Source organism: Eulemur rufifrons, chromosome 1 (genome assembly GCF_041146395.1).
Source record: "Eulemur rufifrons isolate Redbay chromosome 1, OSU_ERuf_1, whole genome shotgun sequence".
In the NCBI taxonomy this organism is placed as follows: Eukaryota; Metazoa; Chordata; class Mammalia; order Primates; family Lemuridae; genus Eulemur; species Eulemur rufifrons.
This window is the reverse complement of record NC_090983.1, coordinates 4114452-4132112: the sequence shown is the minus strand read 5'-3', so window position 1 is coordinate 4132112 and position 17661 is coordinate 4114452. Positions and strand designations below refer to the sequence as shown.

Genomic DNA, 17661 nt, shown 5'->3' with positions numbered 1-17661 from the left:
CATTTTTTTACTTCTTCACTTAGGCTTCCTCTTCCAGGTGCATTTACCCCAGTTTGACATCGCGGTTTTCAGCTAGCCCCGGGCTGGCCGGAGTGTCAGTGCTGGCCGTGAGTGCTGGACGGGGCCGGGGGCTCAGGGCCAGCGTTCCACGTGTGGGCAGTGCCACCCTGGACTTCACTTACTTCCCCTTCAGAATTAGGATGTTGGAAAGGTTCATTTTTAAGGTTTTGTTTCAGCTCCAGCAACCAAATTACTAAGTTCAAGGGCAAGAGCTTTATTCCATTGTATAGAATATATTACTGGAGCAAATAATTAATTTATTAAAACATGTGCAAGATACAATACAGTGTATATGGATTAATAAGAAGCGAGTGTACGGATGATACAGTCATCACTCAATAGTTGTCAAAGTAGAATGTTCTTTGTCACATTTTAAATCTGACGACGCGTTCTGGTGAGATGAAGCAGCCAACCTGGAAAGGTTGTGGGTTTCAGTCATACGTAGATCAAGTGACAGAAACGACTGTGACGGACGCGGGCGGTGCCAGGCTTGCTGGCACAACCGGGCACACGCGGTGGGGGTGAGTCCGCGCGCCGCCATCTGTTTCTCCTCCCCGGGCTCCGTCAGGCGGCGGTGGCGCTGGGTCCCCTCTCTGGAGAGCTGCGCTGTCTCCCCCAGACAGACTCAACGGTGGTCCTCAGAAAGGCACTACTTTCTCTTCTTCTCCTTTTTCCCCTTTTCTTTCTTTTTCCCTTTATCCTTAGTCTTTTCTTGGCTGCCTCCGGTTAAGGCCAGGGCTCGCCTCTTGCCCAGAGGGGTTTTGGCGTACCAGCTCTGAAACGGAACAGAGGGCGGGAGAGGATCAGAGCGGCACGAGTGCCCCGGGACGCTGTTAAAAATCTAGAAGAGCAGCTGAGAAGGAAGGGGCCGGCGGCCGCTGTCCTTTGGGCGTTTAATGTGTGTTCAACACAAACTCTTTCTCACTGGGGTTCCCACCTGTATTTCTGTGTGATTCAAAACTTCTCCCTCAGGGATTTGCAGGTGCCGAGAATCACAGGCTAAATGTCACCAACAATCCTTCCCCACTAAGCCACCTGTTTTCCCAGGCGGCTTCTGTCCCGACGGGGGTTTTCTTGGTAATGCGAGTGGTCCCCACGGCTCACACACGGTCACCAGGAGCTGGACTGGTGGCCGCGTGTGAACACTGGGCGGCCGTTCAGATACTGGGACAGAGATGCTGAGGAAAATGTGGCGGAAACACCAGCCCGGTGCTCAGTGCCTGTGACTGACTGTGCCGTGAAACTGACGGTAACTTTGTTTCTAGTACCTGGGAATTTTCTCATCTTTCTTTTAGCCCTGGCTGTTTGTCATGTCAGGTGAGGTGGCTGAATACTTACGGTGATGAACTCCTAAGTCATCGAGACACGGTATAGAACATAGTTAATAACATTGGCTTCAGAGTGAGGTATGAATTTCAGCTCTGCTACTTTTTTAGCCGTATGACCTGCAACAAGTTACTTTGCCTCTTGGATTGTTTATTCTGTCGCTGCTGTAGCAAATGGCCACAAACTCAGTAGCTTAGAACAGTCCATTTATTATGTTCTGGTTCTGCAGGTGAGATGTCTGGAACAGGGTTCACTGGGCTAAACGTGTCTGTGGTGTGTGTTCTTCCTAGAGCCTGGGTGAAGATCTGTCCCCTTGTCTTTTGCAGCTTCCAGAGACCCCCTGCTTTTCTGGCTGTGGTCCCTGGTGCATCTTCAGGTAGCAACCTTGGGCCACCTGGGGTAGGAGTGAGTCCTCATGCTGCTCTCTCCGGTTCTCTCTTCTGAGACCCTCTTCCACTTTTCATGATGACATTAAACTGCCCAGGACAATTCAGGGCACTCTGTGCTCGGGTCAGCTGATCAGCAACCTCACTCCATCTGCAACCTCACTGCCTCTTTGCCACGTGACCTGATGTAGTTACAGCTTCCAGAGATTAGGATGTGGATGTCTTTGAGGGGCCATTCTCCTGCCTACCACGCCTCCCTGTGTCTGTTTCCTCACTTGCAAAACAGGGGGATTGTGAGGTCCGGATGAGTTAATAGTGGCAGGCACATAATAAGCAGTCAGTATTAGCTAACATTTTAACCATTTTTATCATTACTATAGTTGAATATTTTCTCCATCATGTCCATGGAGGAGTGTAGAATGTATTTGAAGAATCTGCAAGATCTTAGTCTGATACATTGTTGGAAACACAATTAGGTAATTTTCTCAGGGTTTGCCCCATTACAAGCAGCTACAGCAATAGTATCACACTATTCAAGAGTGTGATGGTGTCACTCCACGTATCCATCTGCTCAATAAATATGTCCCTAAACAAACTGATTGACCATCTACGGGGGCCAGGCGCGGTGCCAGCACGGGGGCTGCGCTGGAAGCAGACGTGGCCTGCGGGGAAGGGGAATGGTGGGAAAATGATTCCGTTTCCTTAAAAAATGAATCAAGGGTCAGACACACCACGAATGGGTGTGAAAAGCACATGCATTCTCACCCCTGGCCACACAACGGTAGCGTTTCCTTCTCCTGAACAGTGCGTGCAGACCTCAAGCACCTACACTAGGAAAACTTCCAGAGATCACTTTGGGAAGTTAAAAACCCAGCTAAGAGAACACATAGGTTTTAGTATCCTACGTCTAAATCCTCAAAATAAGGAGGAAAATTAATATTTTAGAAAGGAGTAAAAAGTTGGGAATTTCAGAAAAAAATGTGATCCATCACTTGAAGAGGAAAAATATTTGCAATGATGAATAAGATTTAAATAGTTAACAAGATTGTTAATTCAGATGCTCAGCAACAAGTCAGCTGGACTTACAAATACTTTTTTCAGTTTTCCAGAGCAGGAGTCAGCAAAATATGGCTGATGGGCCAAACTGGGCCTGCTGTCTGTTTTTTCAAATAAAGTTTTATTGGAACCCAGCCATACTCATGCATTTACATATTGCATGTGGATGCTTTTGTGTCAGGATGCAGAGTTGGATAGTTCTGAGAGAGACTGCCTGGCTCTCAAAACCTGAAATATTTACTGTTTGGACCTTTATGGTAAAAGTTTGCCAACCTCGGTGCTGACCATCATTGCTGGAATCATTATTATGACTAGTTTCCACCTTTTACTGAAGCATTAGGGGCAAACCGGGACAGAACCACAGTTTTTAGATTTGGTAGAAAAACGATATGCTGTATAGGGAAATTTTTCTAATTCTAAGCAGCTCCCAGAGATAAGAGGCTTGGATGAGAATTTCAGTTCTCCTTCTGGTCATGGCTCAGCCAATGCTATGGTGGTCTTCAACCACATGGAGGTAATTCCCCTCCCTTGCCTTTGGAGTTGGCCAAGGAAGCTACCTTCAGACAGAGGACACCGCTGCATTCATTTTGATTTAGAGAAGAGCAGGTAGAGTTTGAGGAGGGCCCACTGCCCTGGGCATCGAGGCCTAGGGCTCCACTGTGCCCTGGGCCAGCTATGTGCGTGGATGAAGCACGTGACTCTCAGCAACTTTGTGCCTTCCCATAAGAGAGAGTTGGAAGAGATGATTCTCAAAGTTTCCCCCAGATCAAAAATTTCTGTGAATATGTCAAATGTATTCAAAAATTGGAAAACTAAATTTTGGTGAATTCTCTCTGTGGTTTCCTATTGCAAGTGGAACTGAAAACTGAAAAATGAAGGGTATCATGGCAAATACAGGACAAAAACAGCATAGGCATGAAATATACTATTTAGTGGATGGTTTTATCTATGCAAAACTAGTTCTATAGTACGAAATATGAAGTAAAAACCATAACGAGAGCCTGTGTGTGCGTGTTCGGATCCAATGGTTTTGAAGCTGCTACTCAATTCTGCAATTTGGCTGTTAATTTATAAGGTCACAAATCATGATTTTCCTAAAATGTGAGAGACACATGCTTTACTTCTACAGCTCAAAAGATTTCATGATCTAAAAATATCGAGCTTCCAAATCTCATCACATACGGCTGAGTTCAAATTCATGATACCCAGGAGACCAGAGGGAGGAGGTGATGTGACCAGGGTTTGCTGCTGAGATTCGGCCGTGAGGCACTCCTTACCTTGAAGCTCTCTTCTTCCTCTTTGTACACCGGATTCATGCCAGTTATCGCCGCAGTGAATTCGCCTGCTGTGAGTGGTTTGTGAGTTTGTTGCCGGATTCTCCGATCTGTGAGCACATCTTTAACCACTTCGACGATATGTCCTTGGGTGAAGCCATCGGTGACCTTTGCCAGGCAGCTGACATTCAAGGTCTTAGAAAGGACTCCTCCATGGCGTTGAATGATTTGTTTCCACAAAACTGTTGCGTCCAAGGGGGCAGAAAAGACACAGAGAACAAGGGTTACCACGGAGAAAGCAGAGTCAGTCTAGCTATCGGTACAGAGCCACACACATCTCATCCAGAAGGGACGCACAGGAAGTTTACTCCAATTTATTTGTAAATCAAATGAGCAGAAAGTCAGATAACTAAATGCTCTCCTCTGGGGGATTTTCAACCAGAAGACACACGTATCAATGACCCTGAGATCAGTAGAGCTACAACTCCCTGCAAATTAACAAGGAAAAAATGAAACCACAGTCAGGACGGCTTTAATGTGGTGCCTGTGAAGGTGCTTAAAGTCTTTTAACATCAGAAACCACATAGGATGTATATGGCATCTCCGCTCATTGGAATAATTGGTTTCACCGATCATCACCTAAGAGCACATTTAGGAATAACATCAATCGGGTGTCAGGCAGATGTGAGGGGGGAGGGGATGGGTGTATACATACATAATGAGTGTGATGCGCACTGTCTGGGGGATGGACATGCTTGAAGCTCTGATTCGGGGAGGGGGGGCAAGGGCAATATATGTAATCTAAACTTTTGTACCCCACTAATACATGGAAATAAAAAAAAGAATATTATATTTTCCAAAGAATTTTGATAAGCAGTTTAACTTATTATTCTATTTTAGTTATGAAGTTCATTTCTTACATAGTTTTTACATCTAGAACTAGAATACACATTCCAGTTTCCATTAGCTATGGCCCAGGTTGTGCTTCTCGGTGTAAGACACTGCGTTATACAAATTAAATGAGCACTCTGACTCAATTCTGCCCCTCTACAACTGTAAACACGCATTGGTTGACCAAATTCCATCAGATGGGCACCTGGTGGTTCTCTGTGTTTGCGGGACCTGGGTAAATGAGAGATTTCAATAAGAATGCAGAGATGTTATGAAAATGAATTATGAAATAATTCTTGATGCTTCACTTTAGAGATAGAATGAACTCCTGTACAATATTTGAAATGACACTACACTTGGAGAACTCTGTCCATTCTCTACAGAGAGCTGCTCTCAAGAGAGCTTCGAGGGCAATACTGAGATTTGCTGTCGCTTATTCAGTGGGATCCAGACAGCGAGGAGCGTGAAGGACCACCCGTCTCAGCCCCAGAGGTCGTCAGTCTCGGCACTGGGACGATCTGGTCAAATGTCTCTTGAGCATTTTGACCTTATTTGAGGAATATTTGAAACAGTTTTTAAAAAATGGCCATTACTACTTGATCTGAGCATTGCCAGGTCTGGCAAAGGGTTAATGCTGGGTCTGTTAAATGACCACATCGACCACATGCATTGATCCAAAAATGGTAGATAAAATGAAAAGCTCTACTTACTGTAAAGAAATAAAATAAAACTATGACCCACGTCAGAGAGTCTGGCCTTTGGGCCACGGGCTATTCTACCAGCTCACCTCCACTGTCCTCTTTGGTAGGGGTTCTTGTCCCGTGGGTGAGCTGAGTGGTTGGGAGACGGTAGAGGATAAGTTGTACCATGGGGCCTGCCGGATTCTCTGAGCTCGGCACCAAGGTTTGGAGATCTTCAGGGAGACCAACAAGGGCCATGGGGACCCCAAACTGGCCTAAAGCATCATCTAACCCCCTGGATCTACTCTGCTACTTCCTTGGCAAATTTATTTAAGCTTGAGCCCAAATGAGTCTTAGCTGTAAAATAGGAGGAGGATTTGCATCTCAGTGCTGCTGTGTGTACACAGCGTATACAACAGTGTGTATAACAGTGTATCCTGGAAGAGCGCCATCCTAGCACGTGATGGGCGCTTTATTTTCTGTAGCTGAATTCCTGTGTTATTACAATTATCATTGCGGTTATTCTTCATTCCATCTTGCACTGAGGTTTCCCAAACCCTCACATCCATTATAAAAGATAACAAAAAATGCCCTACAGAATATTTCCAAGCATGTTCATGTAAAGACAGACTGGAACAGATGAGGATTATCCTTATCTAAATGCAACTGTTGTAGAGTCAGAAATCCGAAAATACAACCCATGGTAAAAATGACAAACAGCAATAACCAGACAACACCATCACTTGAGACCTGGTCTTCTGCCCACATTTACAACGTCTAGAAAAAGTACCAGTGGGTCTGAGTGCTGAGTCTGGAAGCTGAGAAGGGAACAGGTTTTTTTTTTTTTTTTTTTTTGTTGAGACAGAGTCTCACTTTGTTGCCCAGGCTAGAGTGAGTGCCGTGGCGTCAGCTTAGCTCACAGCAACCTCAAACTCCTGGGCTCAAGCGATCCTACTGCCTCAGCCTCCCGAGTAGCTGGGACTACAGGCATGCGCCACTATGCCCGGCTAATTTTTTCTATATAGATTTTTAGGTGTCCATATAATGTCTTTCTATTTTTAGTAGAGACGGGTTCTCGCTCAGGCTGGTCTCGAACTCCTGACCTTGAGCAATCCACCCGCCTCGGCCTCCCAGAGTGCTAGGATTACAGGCGTGAGCCACCGCGCCCGGCCGGGAACAGGTTTTAAGGGGGGGGGGGTCACAGGTGAGGCCCCTGAAGCTGAGGTAGACACCCCAGGCTGGAAGCTCAGGACAGCTCCGTCCTGGGCAGGCCTGGGCAAATTCCTACCCGTGGAACGGCCAGTGGACAAGCGGTGAGGGCCAAGCATTGCCTAGCAACGGACAGGAGCTCTCTCCCGCCTCCCTGCTACGCCACAATAATCATAGTCTCGGAAATTTCACGTCTAAATCATCCAACCTTCTAATAGGAGTAGACTCTCTAAATTCGAGATTCACTGGTGATGGGGTACAATTACTCTGGAATAGTGCGTGCACGTAAACACCTTGCTGACCACTTAAAATGCATGATACTTGGTATTCACGTGGAACTTTGGTTGCGAGTCCTCAAAATACACAAATCATTGATTACTTTCCAAAGATCACCATTTTTCAATGGAGGCATAGTAAGAGAGCTCTGTGAGGCAGTCCCAGCTACGGTCGGACAGTCGTCCTAAGATGCAGAGGACAAGAACGAGAACCAGTCCGACTTCCTGCTTGTGGCCACGGGCTCCAGCTACGCGCCTTTCAAAGATCAGCTTCTACGCTTTCACGAAGCCGCCACCCACGGTTCCCGACACCCAGAGAGCTATGTGGGGGCCTGAGGGGGAGGCAGGTGCAGAGTGAAGCGCAGTGTGGTGGGCTCAGCTGAGACGCTGGATCCCCAGCAGGTGGCCCCGTCGGTGCCCAGGGTGCAGGTGGACAGCACACGCACAGCAGTCTTGGGGTCTGGCCATGGCCATGGTGGTGAGGACCGAGGTCTGAGGGCCTGGGGGTGCCGAAGGCAGAGCAGGGTCAGGACCGAGTGCTGTATTTTACTTTCCTCTCTCGGATGCAAAAGGCTCGTCATTTTTTCAGACTAATTTACATTCTCTTTTCCTTCTTAGACAAAAAAGAATGTGGTCTTTGGCTTCCCTTCATCTGCTTTTGACATTCCAATTGATTCCGTCCTGGCTCGTGCTCAAGATGATGTAGTATCTCAAAATTCATTTTTATTTGGGATTTTACAAAAGCCTGAGGGGTGAATAATGTGATTTGGGTGAGCTTCTGACCCTCTGCAGCCTAAAATTCCAGGTTAAATCTGCAGACATAACCTGGCCCCATCCGACTGGACACCGGGTCCGCCCAGACCCGGGGAGGCCTGGGATGAACGGGGTTGTTAGTGGAACAGACCCCAGGGGACAGAGGCAAGAGGGGGAAGCATTAGGAACGCAGTGAGAAGGAAACCCTAAGGGACTCTGGGGACCAGCCAAGGCATTCGTCAGCCTGGGGGTGGATTTCTGTTGCAGAGACAGCTTGACATGGGGCGAGGAAGGAGACACGGAACTGTATTTGGTGAACACTAAGGACTGTTCCTCAGCTGGTCCCTCTTGGAGTCTCAGCACTGTCACTTCCCCACCCGCCTGGGGGAATTGAGAAGTGGGACCGGGCATGTCCCGCACACCCTGGGCGCTCGCTGCTGGTGGACAGACGGCCGAGCGACAGGCCGCGTTATGGATTCGCAGCCTGTGCTTTATGGGCTGGAAGAGACTACTTTCCATCACTGCGGAGACAGGAACAGTCTTTCTTTAAGACGGATGCCCCAGCCACTGTGGCTATGAGAACTTCAAGGTCACTGGAGGAAACGCTGGACGGTGTTTACGATGTCGGCAGCAATGGCGGCCTGAGCAAATCGTTCATCGAGGGAGAAATATGAGAGGTATGTGGATGTGGTTTAGTGACCAGAGCCCTGGGTCCCGCAGAAGTGCTTTTCACAGGTCTGTCGTCTGCCCGTAGGCAAGGGGACGCCTCCTGTCCTGCCTCTCCCACGACGGTGCTGCAGGGAGACTCAGGTAGGAGCCTGAATGTGATCCGAATCCTGAGGGATGCCTGGTATTTTATCAAAAGAGCAAAATTGCCAGTGCTGTACATCAATAGCTTCATTTTTAAAGGGCCTATAGTTTTGTCAAACAATAGAAACCATTCAATCCAAAGTCAAGAATAACGCTCCAGCCCCTTAAAATTAATAATACCCTACCTTATTCCATTAAGATGGCTTAAAAATACATATAATAAAAAAAAAAAAAAGAGGGAAAGAAAAAAGAAGCGAGCATGAGAGGGGAGAGGAATAGCTCTGGGAGAGCAGGGAGCGTGGACTGCCCGGCACGGATGGCAGGGACTGGGGCTGAGACTGCTGTGCCCTCGTCTCTGGTCCCCATCTCTGAGTCATCTCCCTTCCTGGCTGGACGTCCCTGCCCCTTGGCCCTCAGTGGGGCCATGCGACTCATTCTGGCCACTGCGGTACAGGCAGAAGAAATGTTGGCCTCTTCCGGGTCTAGTCCTTAAAATCCCCTGTGACATCCCCCGCCCTGTCCTCCTCTCTTCTGTTGATGTTGGCTGGATGCAAAGGACCTGGTGGGGCTTTGAGGCCCTAAAGGATGGAGAAGCCACTAGATGGGTGGAGAAATGTCTAGGCCCAAAGTCTTCCTGTACTTTGTGTAAAACATTGATTTATGAAGCCAGGATCATGATTTATCAAGATGGAAATAAGCACATTGCCCATAGAGCAGCTGACAAGTTAGCGGTGTATCACACATGGGGAGTAGAGGGTTGTTCTTTTAGCAAACAAAATTGATCAAGAACTTTAGGACAACCAGACAGAACCAACATCCCCTCTTTTTGGTGGTGCTCACGTGACTGGAGAAGGATTAATGGAGACTGAGTCTGACCTAATCATTGCGTGGTTACCATTAATGCGACCACTGCTGCCACCAGCACCACGGCCACCGGCACCTCCTACTGCCACTGTGACCACCAGCATCTCCATTACGGCCATGCCACCACTGCCCGCCACCACCAGCAGCCTCCTGGCACTGCTGTGCAGACCGCCAATGTTGGTACCACAGTTGCCACCTCCCTAGGGTCACCCCACACTGCCATCATTGCCACTGTCACCTCCACCAGACTGCATGTCCACGGTCATCTCCACTAGCACACACCATCCCCCCAACACCTCCACCGTCTCTAACACTGACAGCGCCATCGCCGTGTCAACACGAAACCTGTCGCCACTGCCACCGCTGCAGTGCTGAGGATGCCCTTCTACAAGCCACACCCATGGTGCCCACACCCTCATGTCGTCCACTGCTCATGGATCTGGCCTGGCCCTGTGGCTTCCGCCTGGCCAGTAGAGTGGTGACAGTGGCTCTTTGTGACTTGTGAGGCTGGGTCAGCTGCTGCCCAACCTCTTGAAATGTGCGCCTGTGAGACCTGCCGTGTGTGGGACCCTGATGGGACCTGCTGCCGTCTGTGGAAAGCCACGTGGAACGGCCCCAGCTGAGTCCTCACTGATGGCCAGCAGCTCTGGTCACACGGGTGAGCCGGCTTGGGTGTGCATGCTGTCCGGTCTCCAGACCGCTCGGCCCCGACTGACAATTGACTCAACACCACGAAGTACCTGGAGGAGAACTCCCCAGCTGAGCCCAGTCAACCCTCGGAACCACCAGGGGGAGTAATTTGTTGTTCTGAGCCACTGGGGAGGCTTTCACACGGTAATAGATGACAGGAACAGCCACCAGTGCCATCACCAGGTGCCTTTGCTACTCACCCCCATCCCACTTCCCCTCCTCCTCCAACCACCGCTTCCTCTCCCTCCCCCTGCCTGGGCCACCCATACCCATGCCCTCCTGGTGCCCCCGTGGGGCTGGGTGCTCTGCTAACCACGTGGAGGAGGGTCACAGCAGCCCTGGGGCAGACGGCTCTCCTACTTCACAGGGGAGAACACGGAGGCTCAGGTCGACTGACTTGTCAAGGTCACCAGCTATTGGGGGGCAGAGCTGGGACTCTGAGCCAGGTCTCCTGAGCGCCCCAATCTTGTAGCTTTTCCGATTTCATTGTGCTGCCTCAGAAGCACTTTTTTGTATTGTTCCCATTTAAAAATATGCTTCAAAAGAAGTGGATTTTGAATCTGTCTATTCAAGAAGAAAGAATTGTAAAAGTAAACGTTTGTATTTAATATTTATTTTAAGTAAGTCAACATGCAGCTGGACTTTGAGACTGGGGGGAAGAAACCAACCCGGTAAAAAGAAACGGTGCTCTATGGGAAAGACACCGTCACCACGGGCATGAGATGAGTGATCCTGATCTACCTGCCAAAAGAGAACTTAGCACACACAATTTTGTCACCATCAGGGCCCAAAACGGTAATCTCCATCCACTTTCCTTTTTTCTCGGGCAAAGAGAAGTATGTTAACAGCAGAACAATGACATACGGCTTCCCTCCTGTGGCCAGGGGCTCGCATTTCCGGCATGTGCTCCCTGTCTGGTCCAGGTGCGCATGTCCCCGCAGGGCACAGGCTGCACCTGACTCATCTGACGCTCCCTGGGTCACGACGGCCACCCCAGCCCCCCACGCCGGCAAGCAAACAACGGACGACCCAGGCTCAGTTACCTCCCGTGGGAAGGGGCTAGAGGTACTTGCCGTATCTGGAAGCGTAGTCTGGTCTGGGAACCAAAATAATTTTTTGGTAAACTTTGCAAAAAGATTGGAGTTCAGCATCAAAAGGACGCTGTGTTGTCCCCACAATCAGAATCCTGTCATCTGGTTTCAGGAGTTTCAGGATTTTTGGAAGCTGTTTTTTCAGGCGTTTAGGTTCATTCTGGGAGAAAGAGAGAAGGGAAAAAATTGGCCCACGCATAGAAAAAGGAATGACAAACTAAAGAAATCTACTGTTAGAATGCGCTTCGACATACATTTGTTAAAGTGATTTCAAAGCTCTGGAAAACACAATTTCTTCAAGTTTGCCCTGGGACGAGTCTTGGAATGTGCTTCCTACGTTGACCGGGTCATTTGTAATTGTCGGCATTTCCCTTCCTCAACCTCTGGCACCCCGATTTGGAGAGCGGGAAGGAAGGAAGCACCTGACTGGACTTTTGAGCACCTTGACCCTGAGAATGGGAAATAGCGGCTGATTCCCAACCAGAAGGAAGCTCGCTGGGACTTATAATTATGTGGTGCTCCTTTTTCCTAAGTGGCTTGGAAGGTGAACCAAGGTTTCCCTCGCTGACGGCTGTGACAGTGAGGAACCACGGCCCGGACCTCATGTCTGACACATACCTGGTTACACAAGGTTGTGAAACTCCTCCCTCTGGAGGAGTTTGGAAATGGTTTGAACCTGTATGATTTTAGTGTGATCTCAGCACTAATGAGGGAGAGGAGAAAGCTAGGACAGGCTCTCCGTTTGGTATCCTAGGGAAGACGACTTCCAGCCATGGGAGTCAGAGCTGGCCACGTTGCCATGGGCAACGGCCTGGTTTTAAATTAACCTCGGCTGGCGCAGACAAGGGAAGAGGAAGTGTGGGAAAAGGGGGGACGCCAGGGGTGTTGGTGGGAGCCTCCATGGAGATGTCCCCAGCACAATCTTGGCCATTTTTGCTACCATTTGGTTGATGGTTAATGAGGTTCTGTGTCTTTTCATGTGCTTATTGGTCATTTGTATGTCACCTTTGGAAGAATGTGTACTCAGATTGTTGGCCCATTTTACAAGTTGGGTTATTTGTCTCTTTATTATTGAGTTGTAAGAGTTCTTTATACGTTCTAGATACAAGTCCCTTATCAGTACATGGCTTGAAAATCTTTCCTCCCATTCTGTGGGTTGTCTTTTCACTTCCTTGATGGTGTCCTCTGCAGCCAAAAAGTTTCTAATTTTGATGAGGTGCAATTTAATTTTTCTTTTGTTGCTTGGGCTTTTGGTGTCATATCTAAGAAACCACTGCACGATCCAAAGTCACAAAGATTTAGGCCAATATTTTTCTTTTAAGAGTTTTATCATTTTAACTCTCAATTTTAGGTCTTTGCTACATTATGGGTTGATTTTTGTCTATGGTGTGTGGTAGGGGTCCAACTTAATTCTTTTGGAGGTGGCTATCCTGTTGTCCCAGCACCAGTTGTTGAAGAGACTATTCTTTCTGCATTGAATTGTTATGGCACCTTTGTCAAAATTGACTGTAAATGTAAGGGTTTATTTTTGGATTTTCAATTCCACTGATCTATATTTCTCTACTTATGCCTGTACCACACTGTCTTGATTGCTGTAGCTTTGTAGTAAGTTGGGAAGTGAAATTGGGAAATGTGAGCCTTCCAACTTTGTTTTTTCTTTTGAGGATTGTCTTGGCTGGGTCCCTTGAATTTCCATATGAACTTTAGCATCAGTTTATTAATTTCTGCAAATAAGCCCACTGGAGGGGAGATTGCATTGAATCTACAAATCAATATTTTGATTTATCTTAACAATATTAAATCTTTCAACCCATGAATATGAAATGACTTTCCATTTATCTAGGTCTTCTTTAAATTTTTCAACAACGTTTTTTAGTTTTCAGAGACATCTTTTACTTCTTTTGTGTCAAAGAAGAACCTTGTGAGAATAATTTCTATGGAATGGTGAGGGCAGCGAGCTGATGGTGGTGTTGAGGAGTGAGTCGTGACGGTGATGGTGAGGAGGAAGCTTGGTGGAGAACAAGGCAGGTGGTGGGGGTGACTGGGATGTGTGAGGGGTGCATGAGAGCTGCTCAAAGACTAGTGGAAGAAGGACTGATCCGAGGGTTTCGGTGAGGACAGAGATGGAGACCCAATGGGGTAGAGACACGCTTACATTGTCTGAGCCCATCCCTAGCAATCCAGTTGCCAAGGCGATGGCAGTGCGGTCCTTGCCCTCCCTAAGGCAGGAGATGATACTGCTACCTGCATACCCTGAAATGGCAGGGACATCTGAAATTAATTAGTCTATTTGGATAACAAATGTTGATCCTGGGCTGCATCCAGAGCAACATCCTTGCTGATGCTGAGGTACAGTCCCACTAGTAGGGGATGGAAACAAGAGACATGTTCATTCAGTTAGTAGCTGCCCTGCACTCAGGCCACCCGTTCCAGTTCAGAGCTGCCCATTATGCATGGGGCCTGTACACTCATTGATCATGCCAGCAAACATCCTCACGATCACCTGGCAGCCTCCGCAACTGCCGCCCTTACCGCTGGGCCTGCCAGCCCCTCACAACTGTATTACTGGGGGCAATTTCCAATTAGTGGCTAGCATCCGCACTGCAATTTCAATTTGCTTTTCTGCAGTTGGCGCCACAAAACCACCACCGCCGCCAGCCCCGGCAGAGCTGTGGAGGGAACTGTGGTGTCCGGGAAGGCGCTTGCTAGATGGAGTAACAAAGGGTAATGGTGCAGAAAATGCAGCAGCAGACTGTGTTGCCTCATTCTCTGCTGCCTTCGCCTCATGCACAGACAACTGACCGACCGCCTTCCAGCCGCAGACGGGAGAAGACGACCGCTCCCCGCCTGGGAGGAGGGGAAGGGCAGGGGCGCTGCCCAGGCGTCTGCCAGAGGCAGGGGGTGTTTGTAGGAGTGGCAGGGGTTTGGACTTTGCTGCCATTCTGGAGGGATAAGGGCTCCTCAGGGGTTGCTGAGGACAGTGAGGGGAATGGGAGTGTGGACAGGAGCATGGAGGATTCCGGAGTGGTGCACATATGTTCTAAGACAAGACGGCCCTGAAGACAGTTTTCAGGATGAGGCCTAGGGTGGCCCTGGGGTTGAGGAGGGCTGGCGGGGGGCGACGGGTAGTTTCAGCAGGCCAGGAGGGCTGACCCTACGGGCAGAAGGGGAAGCTGGTAGTTTGCCCTCAGTGCCTTCTAGCCTCGGCACGGCACCCAGGCGGGGAGAAGGGCCTGGCCCTGCATCCACATCGACCTGTCTCTGAATCCCAGCATGAGCCTGACCAGCTGTGTGCACTCCTGGAGCCTTTGTCCTCTTCCGTGAGACACAGAAAACAATGCCTTCCTCCCAGGGTTGTTGGGAGTTTCCCTGATGTACATATTGTGCCTGGGAAAAAGGTGTCCGATCAGTCCCTCCCCACCCCTGCTGCCAGGGTGCCAGGGGTCGGGGCGTCGTGTCCCTGCACCCGGGAAACTCGGCTCCTGATGTAGGCTCTGTGCTTGGGAGCCATCGTGGCCACCCTGGCCTTCTCCGTTGCCTCGTCGCTTTTGACTGGATGAGCTTCATGCCTTTCCCCATGGGAGGAGCCTTAACCCCAAGGCAGAGGCACTGGAGAGTGGACTTGGTCACTGTGGATTTCCAAGGGGCCTTCCCGGAGCCCCTCAAATCCAGCAGGCAGCCGCCCCAGGGCCAGAGCAGCCCTGCTGTTTGCACTGTGTCTGGAGCTGGTGGAACACCCTGGCCTCACGGTGTCTTTGCAGGTGGATGTTCTTCTCTGTGCCTCAGTGCCTTTGGGATTGGGGAGCCTTTGGGACAGAAGCTGGGGCAGGTGGGAGAAAGAACGCTGAGCACCCCAGGTGCCTGCGTGATGCAAGGAGGGCTGGTTACGATGCTTCCTGGTTCCTGTCAACTGCTGATGTAGCTGTTGCTGTTGGCTTTTGGTCATCACCTTCAGAATGTGGATGTCCACTGCTCGTGACTACCCAGGGCCCTGCGGCTGAGGAACGTGGGTGAGACTCAGAAGTCTTGGAGGCTGGGAGGCTGGGCAGGAGCACAGAGCTGGCCCATGCCCGCCTGGGGACCCAGGTTCCTGCTGTGGCCCCTGTGCTCCGGGGTGCAGGCCCAATGACGCCATCAGCACATGGTGCAGGACTGCGTGGAGACCGGGGTTCCCGCGCAGAGCCTGGCCATGCACAGGCGAGGGTGCTGGAGCTGGGGGCCGGGACGCAAGGTGGGGTGTTTGCGCCTCTTGCTGCTCTGTCTGGGCCTGGGATGGCGCAGGACCCCTGGTTGGCCCTGTGGATGTTCAGGGACCCAGGGAGCCTTCTCCTGTATTCCCTAGGGACTGATGTCAGCGCCTGATTCCTGGTCTCCAACGTAGCTCAACCCCCAGACAGACAACGGACTCTCCCAAAGCGGAAGAGAACAGAGGAAAGGTCTGACTTGTCCAGGCCGCCAAGGCCTTCCCTTCCTACAGGAACAAGCCTAGTCGTGGACGGCATTTGTGGGCATCCGGGATGGTGCTGAGAGGATGTTTCTGTGCTAGAAAGAAAAGGGCTGATTTGGGGGTTGCTGGTGATGCCACCCACCGTCCTGCTTTCGTCTCCCTCCTCTGCTGGTCTCCTGGCCCTTCAGTGCAGATTTAAAAGCCCTGAGCCCACGTGTCATTCCCGCCACCAGCTCTCTCTGGCTCCCACTCAGCCCTGGCCGGTGCTCCCCTGGCTCTTGCAAGTGATCGCTCGCGTCCCTCCTGCTCTCCAGCGACGTGTGCAGGTGAGCAGACGGCTGTCATCGCTGACGCCAAACCCACAGCTCAAGGGCATTACGGGAGAGGACTCCAGGGCGGCTTTGTGCCGCAGAGGCTGTTCTGGCTGGGACTTTTTAGTTTTGATAGTTAAGGAAGTGGAGGCTCAGAGAGGTTCAGTCATTACTCAGAGTCACACAGCCAGCTATGCTGAGTCCCAGCCCAGGGTCTCCCCACCATCCAGGCCCATGTCCGGTGGGAGAGAGAGTAGCCCCTGCCCGTTAAGGAGCCAAACTTCGCTGACTTGAAGTGTGGGACACCGTGGATTAACCACCACCCGGCATTTCCCTCTGGGCCTGGGAGCTGGGTTAGAGCCCTGTCATTCCTGCCATCCCTGGTGCACACATGCGCCGTCTCTGCGTCTGTGTCAATGAGGCAGCGTCGCCAGCAGAGGGCGCTAACTGCCAGAGTCCCAGATTAAATAATAAATGAGTCCTCGTAAAGAGTTTCCGAAATGACAGGGCAATCAAGGCTCATTTGGGGAAGAAAAGATTGAGCTTTCATTCTTCATCCAAATCATCGCTACCTGCTAAAAACGATGTATAATACATAAGGATCAAAAGTGATTAAAATCCTTATGAATTTAATCAGAAATTCACAGTTAACCACTATTTGCTTTGGTGCAAATTGATGTGGAATAACAATCATGTGTATCTGCAAATTTTTTTTAACTTGTGGGAAATTTGCTGGTGATTTGTGGGGGGAAGTGCGGGGAGAGGGCGCCATTGAAAGGAGAGAAAAGGAGGAAGGAAGCGCTGTGGCCGGAGTCCCCGGAGGCTCCGACGGCCACATACTTAGCAGTTCTGTTGACGGTCTTTGTTCATAAATTTCAGGCCTTTTGCTATTTATTACTATGAACAATAGGAACTCCTAATAATAACTCCAGTGTGTGCTCTTTGCTTTAACTGATCAGAGTTCCCCAAACTGTGTCTCACCCTCGAATCCTATGTTTGGGTGGAAAATCCCCCTTTTTCCTCACTTTCTTTCATTTTCTTCTAAATTATGCCCCACAAAATCAGACCACTGGATCCTTTCAAATACAGGCAAGTGTTCAGGGCAGAGAGAGACCACTACAGGAGATTTAAAAGCCCCCGATGTCTCCTCCCTCCCTGGTAAGGGCCCCCCTTGGAGGAAAGAAAAGGCCAAAGGAAGGAACGATGGAGAAGCCCTCACCATCTTTTCTGCATTGGGAACTTTTTTGTAAAAGGTTTTTTCTGTGTCATCGATCCACACCACGGAGGGCTGGAGCTCTCGAGCCACCTGCAGAGAAAAGAGAATTGGCTGTGAATGCGTGTGCTCTTTGGGTGCCCATCGGATGCCCAACCGACAGCAGGACCCAGGCTCCCGCGATGGGTCCTGGGGTGGCAGTGTGTGGGCTCTGCTGCACGTGGGGACGAATACACTCTGCAGCTCAGAACCTGCCCTGGCCGGGTCCCCTCCACGGCAGGGTGGGCCTAGCCCTGGCCCCCTGTCTGCTCCGAGGCCTGTCCTG

At 50.0% G+C, this 17661-nt stretch overlaps 1 protein-coding gene across 1 annotated transcript in view; it reads right to left on the bottom strand.

Moving 5' to 3' along the window:
• Positions 1-709: 709 nt before the first annotated feature.
• Positions 710-17661, bottom strand: part of IQCA1 (IQ motif containing with AAA domain 1) — a 199992-nt gene continuing 183040 nt past the window's right edge. The window contains exons 26-29 of the mRNA XM_069465364.1: positions 17343-17429; positions 11348-11525; positions 4106-4344; positions 710-835 (exon numbers count right to left, since the gene is read on the bottom strand). Coding sequence (XP_069321465.1) covers positions 710-835; positions 4106-4344; positions 11348-11525; positions 17343-17429 — 630 coding nt within the window. The remainder of the gene's footprint in view (positions 836-4105; positions 4345-11347; positions 11526-17342; positions 17430-17661) is intronic.